General features: G+C 40.5%; 1 protein-coding gene across 2 annotated transcripts in view; it reads left to right on the forward strand.

Moving 5' to 3' along the window:
• MIPOL1 (mirror-image polydactyly 1) overlaps positions 1-16,775 on the forward strand; it is a 238,708-nt gene extending 221,933 nt beyond the window's left edge. Inside the window, exon 12 of one of the 2 annotated variants that reach the window (XM_074955879.1) lies at positions 16,725-16,775. In XM_074955879.1, the coding sequence (XP_074811980.1) occupies positions 16,725-16,761 (37 nt within the window). In that variant the 3' untranslated portion in view covers positions 16,762-16,775. Of the gene's footprint in view, positions 1-3,452; positions 4,796-16,724 lie in introns of those variants that run through there. The other variant, XM_074955878.1, reaches the window with a different exon arrangement.
• Positions 16,776-17,468: the final 693 nt, after the last annotated feature.

Consider the following 17,468-nt stretch of genomic DNA (forward strand, 5'->3'; position numbering starts at 1 on the left):
TTAATACAACACTGATTTAAATAATCACGCTATCAGGTGTTTCTGTTTTCCAAAAAATAATGAACCCTCAAATCTCAGACTTTCAGTGTGTCATATTAGTTTCTTCATCCCTTTTGTTCCATAGCAGGGGTTATATTATCCTGGGGATAAGTACTAGTATGAGAGAGATTTTCATAGGTGCTTAAAGTGGCTGAGAAGGTTGTTGTGGTGCTATTGAACATAATAAATAAGATACCTGTGAAATCCAAAGGTCCTAGCCGCTGCTGAAAGTAAAGGGAGATGAATGATAACATCTAAATGAGGCCTGGCCTCCTTCCCTTTCCATATTGCTATAAAACTGAGCTTTGTGGGCCTGAACAGGTCTAGAGCCAGCAACAGCCCGAGCCATTTTGCCAGCCAGGACAGAAAATGTTTTAGGACCATGCTTCCCGACAGCAGTTGAAAGTGGGAGAAAACACAACCAGCCAATCAGGATTAGAGTGGGGCAAAAAACCAGCACAGCACTTCAGTACCCCTGGAAGTTGGCACCCAAGACAACCACGCTGCTTGCCCACCCATAGAACTGGCCCTTCCTACAGCCCCTATTCGTGAAGATTAAAAATGTCATCTTAATCCTTAACCTGAAAAAGCCAGCAAAGGAAAGCTACTCTTCTTGGATATCTCCCAGATCTTTTGCAGAGACATTAGGCAATTCCTGGTTGGTGAAGGTTAGGGAACTGATGTCTATTCCATGAAAAAGGGCATATTTCCTGCAGATGGAAAACAGATAAGATACAGTGGGTCTGATCCTCAGATGATGTGAATTGGTATCACTCCATTGACTTCAACTGTTCAAATTAGATCTTTTTGAAAGATGGAATTCCTGTCCCATGGGAAAAGATTTTGAAATTGTGTTTCATCCTGAATTGGGACGAAAAGTAGAAATCTGGGAATTTCTTTGTGAAACTAAATATTTAATTTGGACTTAATTAAAATATTTCATTTCAATAAGGTCAAAACGTTTTGTTTCAACTTTATCATTTTGACTTTTATAATTTTATTATTTTGACTATTATAAAAGTTGAAAGATTTCATTAATAACATATTTGTTATCAAAATGATGAAGTCTGAATGGACTGTTTCATCCCTATGAAATGTTTCAATAATTTCCCATCAAAAATTTCAACAAAATAGATTCACTCCCATGAAATGTTTTGATTTTGTCAAATCAGCATCTGCTAACAGAAAAACATTACATCATAAATTTTTCAACCAGCTGTATTCCAAATTATTTTAAGTATTGTCCCTGAAATAGGAAATGATAAAATATATGAACTTCTAAGTAAGAGGGAAGAAAAATATGACGTATCATGTGAAAGCTATGAGGTAAAATCCTTGGATCTTCTACGACCTAAAAGCCACTCACTTAACCAGCCTGGAAAAGTATTTCTGGTTAGAGTAAACTGCATAAGAACTGACTTAAGAGAGTTGTGTAGATCATGGTGGGTAAGTTGTTTCCTGCCTGATCCTCACCCCCAAAAGTTTGATGAACTCCTGTAGATGCATGTGTTATGGTAAATAATGGAAATTATAGCAAATAAAAGACAAAAGAAAAAATGACAAAGGTACAAAGATATATAGATATATATATATATATACAAAGGGGGAAGGGGAAGAGGAGGAATAGTTAACCTGTAATGATACTACCTATGCTAGTACTTAAAATGTGAAACTACACAGACATAAAAACTGCATCTCCAGTACCTTCACCATGGAAAATGCAACCAGTACCATCTACATTTTCCATGTGTCATTTCCTGGTGCCTGTCGATAATCTTCCCCTCAATTGTTTTTGGTAGTGAGTTCCTAATCTAGTTTCAGGATTTAAGCCATCTGAATAGCACAATAAAAGGTGTAGTTTCATGGTACTCAGAGGTTACTGGAAAATGCGAGTGTTTCAGTACCTAATTGTACACATTAGTGATTATCAGATGTTATAACTTGTGGCAGTAAATCCAAGAAGCATGAACTAATTCTTTTGCACTAAGTCACTAATGCATCCATTAGGTCAAATGCATTTTTCAGCTTTAAGGGGGTTAAATTATTTTTATATTGTATTTATGTTCCAGTGTTGTGCAGTATACAACACATATACACACAACATTTTCTCAGACCAGAAAAGATGGTGAACCTTCAGTGTTGTGTGCAGCTAATTGGACTCACAAGTCACAACTCTTGTTAACTGGCATAGGCACTGAAAATATTCCCTTTCCCTCAGTGTCCAGCTTTATGCTCTGTGTTTATTTGTGGGAGAACCTTCATTGGAGTATTACATTTAAAAAAACAGATTAAACCAAGGAAATAGCTAAATACACTTTCCCTGGAGTGCTTAAGAAAAATGCATATGACTGTGAACTCCTGGAAAAAATTTAGAATTTGGGTTTGGCTGTGTGCCAGGAAGAGTCTGATCTTGTGAGGCACTGAACATGCTCACTCTCACTGCATTGGAGTCTATGGGAACTGAGTACTCTGAGCATTTTGCAGGATTTGACCCCAAATTATGGTATGCTCTTGTTTGTATCATCAATTCAAAACATGTGAACCCATGTAGACATAACATCTTATACACTCTCAACTCAGAAACTCGACTTTTATCATGTATTTTGAAAAGAGATTTTCACACATGGGATTTTTAGAGATAAACATAGAGTATGTGCAAGGCACATTGCGCAATTGAGCTAAGGCTTGGTCTAGCCTTAAAAATTAGATCGACCTAGCTACAGTGCTCAGGGCTGTGAAAAATTTGTCACCCTCAGCACCTTAGTCAGGTCAACCTAACCCCCACTGTAGGTGCAGCTAAGAATTCTTCTGTCGAACTGGCTACTGCCTCTCGGAGAGGTGGATTAACTAGTGACAGAAAAAAACCTTTCATCAATGAAGGAAGCACCCGTGCTACGTCAGCATAGCTGCAGTGCTGCCGACTTGCCACTGTACCACTTGTAGCGTACACATAGGTTTAGTACCACCTGCTAGTTTTCTTTTAAAGAAAACAAGACAATTAGTATTGCGTTTAGTGAAGGCAACAGCCACCGACTCGGGTTGTTTTTTTTCTCCAGGAATTGAATGTGCTGCCCATGTATCGCGGTATATCTGCAGCAAGATTTATTCATACAGTCCTGTGTAAACTAGTGTGTCATGGGGGTCTCAGACACTATATGTCCTACACAGAGGGAAGATGAGTTGATATACACCTCGGACTGTGACTGGGTTGGGCTGTAGGTTAAAAGTTTCTCTCACGTTGTCGGCATTCTGCCCTAGTGTCTGCCTTTTACAGTAATGCTTTGTTTCTTAGCATGACCACCACCAGGACAGCTTGGTTCAGTGCAAACACTGTCTCTTTCAGCCAGAACATTCCTAATGTTAGCTTCCTTTTTATTTTCTTCCCTCCCTTCCCCACATTGCCCGCATCTCAGGTTGGAAAGACTGGTGGACGTCCTGAGGAAGAAGGTTGGAGCAGGGACCATTAGGACTGTGATCTGACTGAAAGCGCCAGCCTAGGGAAGCATTCACATCTGGTGACCAGGCTGCTTCATTCAGCACTATGTAAACACTAAAGCCTTAACTTAGCAAACAGTTGTTAGAAGTGGGACACTCCAATGACATTCCAGACTGAGATAAAATCAAATCATAAATGTTTAACCACTTCGCTGCTGAGTTGTGTTATTTGTCAAACTGTATCTCTGCAAACATGTATTTGCTTTAAGCAGCTGTATTGTGGTATGGTCAGTGAGTATTGTGGAAATCATTTGTGTGCTGTTTTAACAGTAGTCTCTTCTCTCAGTTAACATTGTCGGACTGCAGTGTGCTGAAAGGCATAGTCTGGTCATGTTGTTACATACGGCCTGCTTCAGGGGCCAGTCCTACAAAGCACAGTCTCAAAATGTAAATCTACTGTGCTATTTATCAGTCCGCAAACAATTGAATATTTTAATGTTGAATGTATTTCTTAATTCATAATAGAAGTTCAGATTCAATGTTCTATGTATATTAATATCATGGAGATGTTTTCCTTCTGATGCACACTCATAATCCCTCCATATTGTAGTTTGTTAATCAGAATTATGTAAATGCATCATGGGGAAGGTATACACGTGGCTTTAAAAAGAATTTCTATAGCTAGCACAGAATCCTACTATAGATCAATTTCAGCTCCTTATAAACATGTATGTACAGTTAGATTTCACTAAAAGAGTAGATTCATTAATTTGTAAAAACGTAGTTACATTGATTTGTGTTGAAGCTGTAGAGAAGATTATTCTGATTGTTATATGTCACTCTTCTTCCCTCTCCTGTGAAAGAAAATCTCTGAGGGGTTAATACTCCACCTTGCTGGGGCAAAGGAACTGCCATTCACCTCCACTGTGTAAGGCACAGCCTCACCTCTTCTATATCAATCTTCTTGCCTCCTCCTTTGAAATGGAAGCACTGAACCTTCTGCTCAGCCCCCCTCGTCTGGCTTTTGTGTGTTTATGCTGTCTTCTCTCTTTAGTGATTGTTTTTATAGATACAATGAAAGAAGAGAATAGAAGAATGAAGGAAAGAAATCTGCAATATGCCATTTAATGTGGAGAGTCAGACTGAAGGTCCGTCTTTCTGGTCAGACACTGCAACGTGCAGAATGCAGAATACTCTGCATTCTTTGTCTGCAGAGCTAGGCTCCTTTTGATTTCAGTATGCCAACTAGGCCACTCGCAGGGGAAGGTACGTTTACCTACAGTTCATAAAAAGAAAAGGAGTACTTGTGGCACCTTAGAGACTAACCAATTTATTTGAGCATAAGCTTTCGTGAGCTACAGCTCACTTCATCGGATGCATACTGTGGAAAGTGTAGAAGATCTTTTTATATACACACAAAGCATGAAAAAATACCTCCTCCCACCCCACTCTCCTGCTGGTAAAGAGTGGGGTGGGAGGAGGTATTTTTTCATGCTTTGTGTGTATATAAAAAGATCTTCTACACTTTCCACAGTATGCATCCGATGAAGTGAGCTGTAGCTCACGAAAGCTTATGCTTAAATAAATTGGTTAGTCTCTAAGGTGCCACAAGTACTCCTTTTCTTTTTGCGAATACAGACTAACACGGCTGTTACTCTGAAACCTACAGTTCATAGTACTTGTTATGCCCCAGGAGACTCTATGAGTGATTCCAAACCACCCACTCTGCCCCAAGACAGACTGTGATTATTGCTTCTGAACCTCCATAGTCATTAAACCACAGATGACCCTTTAATGCTTCCAGACCTGGGAACTGGTAAAACCCTAGAGGAACCAATGACTGCTGCACCAGGTCCTAGTTCCTCTTGTGCGCAAAGTGAGCCTGTAATTACTCTCTTGAGGATGTTGCTCTCACTAGATTGGAAGCAACTACTAACCTATTCTAATATCCTTACTGTACCCCCAGTGGTTTACTGAGTGGCATGCCACATGCTGTGGACACCTTTGTGCCAATTCTGCTTGAGGGAAATGGCAAACAAGGAAGGAAGAAGTTTTCGTCCATGCTTGAGTGACTTAGGTGTCACTTTCACATTTATCTAGGTATATCTAGAATTTTCCCCTCAATTCTCTCTTAAGGCTAGGGCTTCTGATTTTCAGTTTTAACTGATACAGCGTTCTTAGTACAAAAAATGAAACTGGTGTTTATCCAATGAACAGCAGAAATGGTTACTTGTATCAAAGAACTTGCCTACATGGAGCAATAATGTGGACTGTGGGATGTGATTTCTAAAGCGCACTAATGTATTACACATTAATTGGTCCATGTAGACGCGGCTGGCATGCACAAAAGGTTCCCTAGTGCTCTATGACATAGTACTGTTTGAAAACAGTACTGTGTTAAAGTTCACTAGGGAACATTATAAGGAGATTAATCATTACAGTGTATGCTACTGTAATGAGTAATATATATAATATACATCACTCATTGCAGTGTATATAAAGAGGCAACCCACAAAAAAATCTACCCTGATTTTTGGACAGCTACATAAAACTAAAAAAAAAAAAAATTGCTAAAAATAGCACACACACCCCCAAAAAGAAAAACAGACTCCCTAATGAAAGAGCTCCTAATCCTTTACATGCAGACTTTACATAATCATGCTTCCATCCTCCCTTTTTATCCAGGAAAGTAGGATTGATCATACAAGATCAGATCAGTAGTCATTAAGTCAAATATACTCTTTCTGGTTGTGGCCAATAGCTGATTCTTCAGAGCAAGATGATGACCGTCCATAATACAGTTGTGCCATGTTGTATATGAGGGAAAATTCCTTCCTGACTCTGTGTTACCACTTACACCATGAAGCGTGAGATCAGATTACCTTTTAGCATGGATTTTTCGCACCCTTGTAGTGCAACTACAAATGACTTTTATTCACTGTTAAATTACCCATCACTTTTTAAAAATTCAGCTACAAATATTTGTCGTCTTTGGGAAAATGCTTGGGAAGGCTCATCTAAACGAGAAGGACCTCTTGAGTTCTAATCCTGTCCTGCTACTGGCTTGGTGTGTGGCCTTGGACAAGTCATTTAGGGCCAGATTTTTAAAGGTATTTAGGCACCTAAAGATGCAGATAGGCACCTAGTGGGATTTTTCAAAAGTGCCAAGGTAAACTCCCACTGAAATAAATTGATTTATTCTCCTGCTCCCATTGAAATGAACGGTTAATCCCCCAGTGACTTCAGTGGTATGGGATCAGGCCTTTAATCTCTGTAGTGTAGGTGAATTCCTGGACCCATTAAAACCAAGGGAGTTTTGCCATTACCTTTAATGGGGAGCAGGATTTCACCCTCTTAAGTTTCCCCATCTGTAAAATGGAGATAATAGTATTTTGCTTTTGCTTTTCCTCAAGGAATTGTTGAGAGGATTGATTAGTTAATGTCTGTACAGGTGTAAAATACTGTATAACCGCAAAATAGACATTAGTTATTAGTCTCCTAATTTATGGGGAAGGATGAGACTGTGTCAGATTACATCCCGGTAGTGGTAGTGCCTTTGCCACCAGTTCAGAGTAAGGGCTTGTCTTCCATAGGCAAAGACTATGACAATGGTAATTACTGGTGTAAGCAGTGTCACCATTACTTTGATGTAGCATGGAGATATATGTACATTTCATATCCCTCCTGAGATTTTGTGCATTTCTCTGTGTGATCATGCAGCGAATGACAGCACTGGGAGCCATTCATGATGCATGCCATGATAAAATATGTAAATAGTGTCACGTTGTCTCCGGATAAGAATGTTATTAATGCTTTTCAGCAATGTAATTATATTCATAGTAAGCCTTCCCTAAGCCCTCACTAATTAACAATATTGTGACAAGTCAACTTTAACAGAACAGAACTGTGGTCCTTTAGTTATTTAGTACTGTTTTTCATTCAACCCACAGCCAAAATCTCACAGCGTAGTTTTGTACATTGGTGTCAGGAAAGCTGCTGATAGTTGAAAAGTTCATAGCCCACTCAGTCTTGTAGTGGAACCCTATAGATGAAATCAGTTATAACCCTCTTTAAATATATTCAGCTGATAGGAAGACTCATTAGTTAATTATTAATGTATGAGAATTTGAAGACTGCTTTTACAAATAAGCTATCATATTGAAATAGTTTAATAATGTCAATGTGTTGTCACAGAGACATTCCATTTTTTTCAAATTATAGGATATTTTATAAGATTTTCATTCACTTTAGTTTCCAGATTAAAATGGTTTTATAAAAAAATCTTATTAGGTGACCTTGTATTGTAATTGCTTTAATTCACACACAACAATGAAGTTGCTATCTAAATGTAAGTTTTTACATGCCTTTGTTTTCTTTGTTTAAAATAATGCCATATGAAAGCTGCTTTTTGGGGGTGCTGTACCCCATGTACCAGCATAAAACAATTTACTGTGAGGCAGAGAAAACTCTTGCAACAAATGAATGGCGGTTTTTCTGGTACTATACTTGACAGCGTTGCAGCATTATGTGAAGTTCATCTGGCTTTTATCATTATACCAATTAGCATAAGGTCTGTGCAAAATATTCCTTTTTCTTCCACTGCACTGGTAAATAAAAAATGTATTCGCAAATCCAAGAAACAAAGTGTTTGTCTTGTTTTAGCTTGATCGTAAGTCAGTTGCTGGGCTTCAGTGGTCTAAACATTTCATTCTCCAGTTTTGTAGGGAGCGCACGTGTTCTGTGAAGCTTTTAAACAAATACTTGGAATGGTTGAAAGATCTGCATTGCCAGTGCCTAGCTAAATATATAGTCTTTAGAAAAGATGTGGTTTATTTTGGCACCGTTTAAAAAACTCAAATATTTTAAACATTTGTTAAGTTCAAGCTTGCACATTTGAACTAGCCGTATACATTCCAAAGTTGCATCTCAAGTTACCTGTCTTTGTTTTTTGTATTTTTAATCCCTTCATTAAAATAGTCTTTGTAAAGGTTTTTTTTAAAAAAGTAACATAAAATATTGTTATTAAACTAATGAGAGTCGAAATTAACTGCAATGGCTGACATGCAATTTCAAAAATGTCTTTTAGAATCTGAAGCTTCATGTCAGTGGCCCAGATTTCTTCCTCATAGAATGAATAAAATATATTAGGGGCCTGATCCTACAGACCCTTCCTCTTTGGAGTAACGCTTACAGTGGGTTAGTAAGTATTACCCATAGTACTTTGCAGGATCAGGCTATAAGCAGACAGTTTGCCTGTGTAGTCTATTGATAAAGTAGAATAACTTCAGAAAAAAGAAATCCTTCTTTTCTGTTTCCAACATGTGATAGGGAATTTTTTATAATTTAAAGTAAAAAAAACTAAACTTACTTTGAATTTTCTAGCTAGTTTGAACCTGAAACTCATAGTGAAACTCAAGAGATGAAAACCACTGCAAACTGAAACTACCATGTTTCATGTGGCTCTAGTTAGACGTAAAACTTAATCCCCAAATCCACACTTGCCCCCTTCCGGGGTGGGAGTTTAACCGCAGTCTTTCCAGTTCGCTCCTGCCGCAGTGGCCAACCACAACCCCGGGAGTCTAGCCCCTCTGTTCAATGGCCGGTTGCAGTCTGTCATGGCCACCTTTCCACGGCCAGGTGCTGTACAAGGAGGAAGGGTGAGACCCAGGTCCACCCACTACTCTGGGTCCCGACACAGGGACCCTCTAGTGGCAGCCTCCCTGCCCTCCTTCTCTCCCCTTGTCTAACTGTCCCTGGGCCACTTCCTCTCTGGCCCTTCGCACCCTCTAGGCCCTTTCTATCAGGGCCCGCAGTCTGACAGGTATTGGGCCAGAGCCCTTCTATGCTCCCCCAAGCCTGCCCAGCACTGCTCTTTCTGAGGTGCCTGTCTCCTACTCAGGAGACAGACCTTCCCCCATGAAGGTCTGGGACAGACTCCCTGCTCCCTTCCTGGGCAGCCTTTATATAGGGCCTAGCCTAGCCCTGATTGGCTGACTGTAATACTGGCCCTGATTGGCTCCCAGTAGGCCTTTTCCTGATTGGCTGCCCTTCTGTGCAGCCACTCTGGCCTACTCTAGCCCTGTCTCTCATAGGGGTGGGGCAGTCGCCCCACTACAGGTAGAAACTCTTATATGGTGCATTTGTCACAGAACAGATATTAGCCGAACAAATTTCTGAAGCAAACCTTTTCAAAGAGACTTCCATAAATTAAAATGCACGATAAAATAAATACACAAATAAAGAAATAACCACTGCCTGGGAACTGCTCTAACTTGCAGATTGGAGACCTAGAGTTTTGTTTTTCAGTATTTGACTTTCACAGACATAGCTATATTGTTTCACAAATTCTTTATGTGGCACAATGGGTGTGTTCTCTGTATGCTATTTATAAAAATCAATCTCTGTAATATCAGGCCACAAACTGATGTCTAAGCAGGATTTCAGCTATCAACAGGTTAGAATCGCCTTCCTTTCACAAAATAAAATAACTGTAGCCATTAAGTTGACTTGGTGAATACACTTTACACTTTATTAACCAACAAAGCAGCAGTGTATCAGAGTATACGTCTACCAGAATATACTGGACCCAAAAGAGAATAACTAGCGGTGGGAAAACTGCATGAGCTCAGATTTTGCTTTCCCACTATGCTTGATATTTAACATTTCCAATAGTATCATTATTTGTGTTTCACTTCACACATTGGAGCAAATTTTACTTTCACCCTCAGATTCTAACATAATAAAGCTGATGAAGAACAGGAATATTATTAGTGAAGATCACTAAAGACTAGCAGTTACACTGTGCTATTGAAGAAGATCAAGAACTGACAGAGGTTGAAGCAAGATCAGCTACTGCCTTGCTGTGTCAGTTTGTAGTAATATGAAATGCAGAGGGTGGCGGATTTTATGCGGTGACTCCAGCGTGTTTGAAAGTAAAGGAGTGAAAGACTGATATGTTTGTGCCTGGTATTGATAGAAAACATGTTGGTACTTAATAAACTGGAAACATTATTTGTTCTTCCTTGTAATAATATTTCTCCTCTAATAGTGCTAACATCAGTGAGTGGTTATTACTGGCACATAAAGTATTGGCCATGTAAATTAGCTTGTGGAGGTCAGATTAACACTTCCCCTGACTTTTGTAAATCCTCCTTTTTTGTTTATTTGGGGTAATTTTTCTTCCTGTTTTCCATTCACTTTTCAATTTGCTCATCACAGCAGTGTATACCACTAGAGGCCTTCTTGGTAAGGAGCCTCTGAAGCCAAAGCAGTTGATCAATCCAAATTAGTTTGAGCAGAACATCAGTGTTGTGATAATGAGTCTTTCAGAGTCTGAACTCTCTGCTATGTCTGATATACCCACAGTCCTATGGTTTATAATCCTTGCTCAATCACCAGTTCATCCATTTTGCTTTAGCGGGTCTTGTCCTCTAAACAGGGTATTCCAGAGGTTTGGCAAAACTTGGGGCAGATTACTTTTGACCATTGGGTTTCCCCACTTGGCAGTTATAAGAATCATGATTGACACAATAGTTGTTGAGAAAAAACATAAGCAGTTCTTTCACCAAAGTCTTTTTTTGAATCATTTACAACAGATTGTTCATTCTTTCAGTTAATTGAGCTCTATCTTTTTTTGGAGTCTTGTGTTCTGCAAAAGCATCTGCTTATGTAAGTTCATTAATTCTGTTGTAATTATGATATCTATAGAACAAAGATTGAAATGTAAAGTCAAAGAACGTGAGTACATTTGATTGCCAATCGACAACTTTCTATGCAAAGATGACCGTAAAGCAGTTGAAAATGTGAACATCAAAAAAACTCACTAAAAGAGACACTTCATAACTCATGAAGGTTTATGGTGCAAAGTCTAGAGCCAATATCCCAACTACATGCACGTCGGAAAAAACAAAGCACAGTGTCGTGTTGGGATACTGCAGAAATTGGTGCCTCAAGCAGGCACAATAAGTCCTGGAGTTTCAGGGAGTGTGAAAGTTATGCCATTAGTGAAGAGGGTGCATTATCCATGCTGCATGCCACTCCATATCTGCCCCTGTGGGCACTAGCCTCACCACTAATCCAAACATTCACGGGAGAACAAGAACCACGTTGTGTTCTTTGGATCCAGTCCTACAAGCACTCATCAAGTGGAACACCCAGTCAGTTCAGTTCAGTGGGAGGAGAACGCTAGGAATTCTGCAGTTTAAAATTTGAATCTCCAGAAACTGGACTCTTTCCTATGGACAAGCAAAGTGCTAATCCATATAGTAAAATTACCCCACTAACACTGAGGAAATGCACTTGATACAGCAAGTACAAGTCACAAATTAAACTTCATCTGGAGAACAATCCCACAGCAAACCACGCAACTTCTGCATGAGAACGCAAACTTTGTTTAAAACTTAAAAATGGGATGAAAAGCAGGTGTTTGGAGACTTAAATAAAAGTGGCCAGCTTTTCAGAACTGCCAAGCACTGGAAAACCCCATTGAAGTCAAAGAGAGTTGCAGGTGCTCTTTTACTTAGATACTTACGTAGATCTAGGAATCTATTTTCAGGCACCTGGGTTGAAAATGTTGGCTATCGATGTTCATTTTCTTGATTTACTTCTTATTTGATGAAACAGGCAAACCTAGTTCCATATTTATAATAGAGTAGTACCTTGCTCATTCACTTTTTGCTGGTTCAGACACTTCATTATTGGTATAAAAAGCTGTCAATCTCTCCACAACTTCTCAAAGATTGACTAGCCAGGGTTGCAGTGAGTCACCCTATTATTAAGACTTCCATCCTGTAAAACACTTACTAGTATGTTGTGATGTATTATCATAAATAATTAACATTGAATTATAATTTTAAAAATATCTAGTTCTTATGTAGCATTTTCTTCAGTAAATCTGAAAGTGCTTTACAAAGGGAGGTAAGTATTATTATCCCCAAATTGGCAAAATAAATCCTAAAAGTGCATTTGGTGATCTATTTGCTTGCTTACTTATTGTGTTTATTCAGATAGGGCCTTAACTGAAACCTATTGATGTCAATGGGAGTCATTCCACTGATTGCAGCTGGCCAAGAATTGGGTGATTAGAGCCAGATTTTACTATCTTCCTTGATGTTGAGTAATACCATACTCCATGAGTAGCCCCGCTGAGACAGGGAATGAGGAAGGGTCATAGAATCTGGCCATTACTAGTTTGCAAACTTCAGTCATTCACAGTTACCCACTCCATCATTAGTATTAGTTAGTAAAGAAATATTGTATTAATAAAGCTCTCTATAGATCTTACTTTTGTCATTGTTGATTATCTATTATATTCTATACTGTGTTTATTTGCTAAGCAATTAACACATCCTCTACTTCTAACATTTATCAAGCCATACAATTGGATTAACAAATATATATCGAAACTTGGTGAGTTTCACACACTCAGGGCAAGAAAAATGGTCTTGTTTTCATTTGATTTCATTATAGACTAATAATGAACCACTGGGCCAGAATATGGCGCAGCCTAACAAGTCTGTGAAAAGTATCCTGCCAGAATTTGACCTTTGATTATACTCCAGGTTTTTGCAAACTCCTTACTAGTGTGAATAATACATATATTGTTCCACATTATCAAACATTTATTAACCGCCAGAGACAGTCATCATAAAGTTCTCTGGAAAAAGTCCAGAAAGCTTCACAATTACACTGTTCTTTGATCACACACCTTGGAAATCTGTATCAAATGTTTTTCAAAAATCTACGTATGTTGCTTTCTCTTCATTTTGCTTGTCTACCCATGACAGTTTTATCTTCTAAAAACTCCAACAAGTTACTAACGCCAGGCTTCCCTCAAGTAAATCTATGTTGGCTTTGTCTAATCAAATTATGCCTTTTGCCAATATGTTTTCATGAATCTCACAGAATAATTTCCAATATTTCCAGGCATTCACATATCTGACTGTCTCTTTTTGAAAAATGGAATAATGTTTGTAATTATCCAGTCATTGAGATACTGAAAAGTACTGCTAACATTATCAGTGAAGGTATTTCTTATTTAAGAGTTCACTCATTTGTATCCTCATTTCCTTTAAAAATGTATGTTATCATGTGGACCTGCTATTTTGTCTCCTATTATGTATGTCTAATATTTTCACAGGTATTTACATTTTTATGCTCATATTATCTAAATCGTCTCCTGCTAGCAGAAAATATAAACCTGGTTTTGGTGCCTCTTCCGTTATATAGATGTATTTATTATGATTGATTATTAATTATTATAATACATGTGTGTATACAAAATTTCTTTGCTTTCAGAGGTATTCCTCATTTTAAGTTTAAGGAATCTTTCTCTATCTGGTAGGATATTTCAAAATGAAAAGAACATTTGAAGTTCATCCATTTTCTTTACATTTAAGTGTTTTTCTAATTCACTCACCACTGGGAAATCCAGACACCAAATAAAATTTCATCTAGGTTTTCAATAATCACAGCATCCTTGCAGCTATATCAGGGGGTTGTAGATGGAAAGGGAGTCTCTAAAATAGCTATGTCCAGCCCACAAGGAACTCAAAAGATTAGGACGAGGACCTTAATGTGGACCTAGAATTAAATGGAGAGGCAGTGGAGAGCAAACTGTACTGGTATGATGTCCTCTTATTGGTCTTAAAGGTAAGGCTGCTGCATTGCACAAATTGGGGCTCCTGTGTGACCTTCACGGTTGTCATCTGATATAGTGAGTTGCAGTTTTCTGACTGGAAGGTGATGCAAGTATAGATAACAACGGCTAGTTCCTTTTCAGAGAGGAATGGATACAATGGATGCAAAATGTTGATGTTACAAAACTGGACAGGACTGAAACCAGCCATCAAGCCCTTTTGTTCCTCTCCATCCCCCAGCTACTGACTCCATCTCCTGCTCCAATATACATCCACCTGTGACAGTCTTAACCAACAGGTGGTTCTATGGCTCTATCTAGGGCCACTCAGTGTTTTTGAAGACCTCCTCTTCCCCTTCAGCATTGTTCTGCTTCCAGCAACTTGCCTAGAATGAGCAGGGAGCAGATTGCTCTATTTCCCAGCTGAAATGAAGCCTATGTGGAAAGCGGGACAGGAAGAGATGTGTTTCACTGCCACACTCACTATCACCATGTGCCAGCAGAACCCTCTCACTGCCATGTAAACCCAGCTGGGGAAGCATAGAGAAAAGGGAGAGAGAATGGATGGCAGGAGGAGAGATAAAGAGGAGGGAAAACAAAATGATGGAAGAGAGAAGAAGGGGTGGGGTTTGCTTTCTTAACCATGAGATGCTGTTACAGGAGGGAGGACTGCAGGAGAGAGATGGGGTCCACCTGACCAAGAAGTGGAGGAGTATCTTCACACACTGACTCACCAACTTAATGAGAAGGGCTTTTTAAATTAGACTTAAAGGTGGCAAGTGACAGAAGCCCAGAGGTAGGTATAAAAAAAGTGACTTTAACAGAGGACTAGATGATGGGGAGGGCAGCTGGAAAATTACACACCAACCATGTATGTGATAGAGGTTTTCAAACTTATGGTGACAGGGCAGTACATCTTCGAGTGGAGTGGGCTGATGATCTACAGAGGATAGCCTTGGAAATATGCACTTCCCCAAAATGCGACTACCTATCTGGAGTTCCTACTACATCGGCACCTGGGATTGACTCAAAATTCATGGTGGCATCAACAGGATGCTGCATTAACATCCACATGGATGGCTGCCTCCCTGTGGCTTCATATGGTTCTCAACGTAGGCTGCTCTGAATGCATCTGCCCAGGGACTACATGCAAATATGCACGATCATAAGGACTGTACAAAAACTACCTAACCATCCTCCCTCCCCCAGCACATTTCTGGGTTGCATACAACCTCTCAGCCACACTCTGGACATTGATTTAATCACCCAGGGATTACATTTAACCTTCCACCCCCCCAACCCCCATCTCGGGACAGTTTTTTCTTTACAGATGCCTCATTATGTTGTAGTCTGATTTGTATGGCTATGCATACTAAAAGGGAAGCCAACAAAAGTCTTACTTTAAATACATAGGCACATCTCTGTAAGTCAAAATTTAATTGTGAATGCTGCTTTCACTTGTTTGCACTTCCCAGGCTCCATTTTGAATTCCACATGATGGTGGTGGCAGGGGTGATAAGGTGCTGGCTTGCAATCCGCCCATAACAGCTACACTCTACTGCCTGTGATTCGCAATAAATTTTGTCTTGGGTAATAAACTGAAAATCGCTCCCATCCCTATATCAATAACAACAAACATGGTACCAGAAATGTACCAAGCTCAGGGGCTACTTCTTCCTTTTGTGTTACTGCTGCTGGTTCCACAGGGGGCAGCTCCTGCAGATTAAATGTGCCTAAAAGACTGAGGGAGAACCTGATTAATATCTTCAAATATGTTAAGGGCTGTTATAAAGAGAACAATGACCATTTGTTCTCCATGTCCCCTGAAGGTAGGACAAGAAGTAATTGGCTTAATCTGCAGCAAAGGAGAATTAAATTAGATATTAGGAAAATCTATCTAAGTATAAGGGTAGTTAGGCACTTGAATAAGCTTCTAAGGGAGGTTTGTGGAGTACCCATCATTGAAAGCTTTTAAGAACCAATTAGACAAACACCTGTGAGGGACAGAATAGATATAGCTGGTCCTGCCTCAGTGCAGGGGGCTTAGATGTGGCTGGATTTCCAATTAGGCACAGTAGGCATGTGCTTAGGGGTCCCTAAAAATTCAAAGCTTGACACTCCCAGGTTCCAGCAGGGGGCGGGGCTGGCTGAGGGGGAGACGGTGCCACGCAGGCCTGCTGAAGCACTCCTGCCAGCTGGGAAGGCAAAGCAGCCCCCCCCTTTGGCAGGGGAAGAGGTCAGCAGTCCAACGCAGGGGGCCATGCCGGGCAAGTGGGTCCTGAGGACAGTCACCGGCCAGCAGGGCTGGTGAGTGCAGCTGGGGGGCAGGGTGTGGGGGAGTGGCTCTCTGGGGAAGTTTGTGGGGTGGTGGTGGGCAGTGAGGGGGTCTGTGTGGGGCACTGGGCAGTTGTGGTGGTGGGGCTGTGTGGGGGGCACTGGGCAGTGGGGGGGGTCTGTGGGTGGGGTGGGTGGGTGCGGGGTGCTGTGCAGTTGTGGTAATGGGGTCTGTGAAGAGGTCCCTGGGTGGGTGGCACTGAAGATGCTGTGCCTAGGGGCGTGTAAAGTGTAAATTTAGCCCTGGGCTTAGGGCTCCATTTCTCTGATTCTATTACAGAAGAGAGAGTGAAAGAAAATGTAGAGGTACCCAGTGAAGAAGAGAAGAGGGAATCAGAGCACCAAAACAGGAGGTATGCTTGTGCATTTCTGTAGGGGAAGGGATGGGGGTCCACAGATGGAAGCTGAAATGCATTTTGGGAAGAAGCCAGCGATAAATGTTGTGGGGCTGAATGTTTGTAGAGATGTGAGGGTTCAGAGCCAGACTGGAGATAAATATGTGTGTTAGTTAAAGGTCTGTTCCCCAGGTGTGACGATATCAACATCATCCTCAAGCTGTTCTCAGCATTGAGGGAGCAAATAGAGTTCAAAGAAATTCTGGGAAAAGGAACAGATTAATAGATTTTAAGGCCAAAGGGACCATTATAATTATCTAACTTGATCTACTGTATAACACAGGCCAGATCTTGAATCATTATGAACCTGTTACAATTTTTCAACATCCTTTTTGAATTGTGGACACCATAGGCACTGACTTCTAGTTTTCCCCGGGGGTGCTCCATCCCTGCCCCGACACCCTGACCCCCTTCCCCCAAGGCCCCACCCTTGCTCTGCCTCTTCCCACCCCTGCTCCATCCCCTCCCCTGGGCCCCCCACCTTCCCACCACTCTCCACTCTCCCCCAAGTCCCTCCCCTAGCCACCAATCAGTTGTTTGGTGGCGTTACCAAACAGCTGTTTGGCAGCACCCCCCATTAGCTCATCGGGGGCACTGACGAACAGCTGTGGCTGATGGGTGCTGAGCAC

Source organism: Natator depressus, chromosome 6 (assembly GCF_965152275.1).
Source record: "Natator depressus isolate rNatDep1 chromosome 6, rNatDep2.hap1, whole genome shotgun sequence".
NCBI classification, from domain to species: domain Eukaryota; kingdom Metazoa; phylum Chordata; order Testudines; family Cheloniidae; genus Natator; species Natator depressus.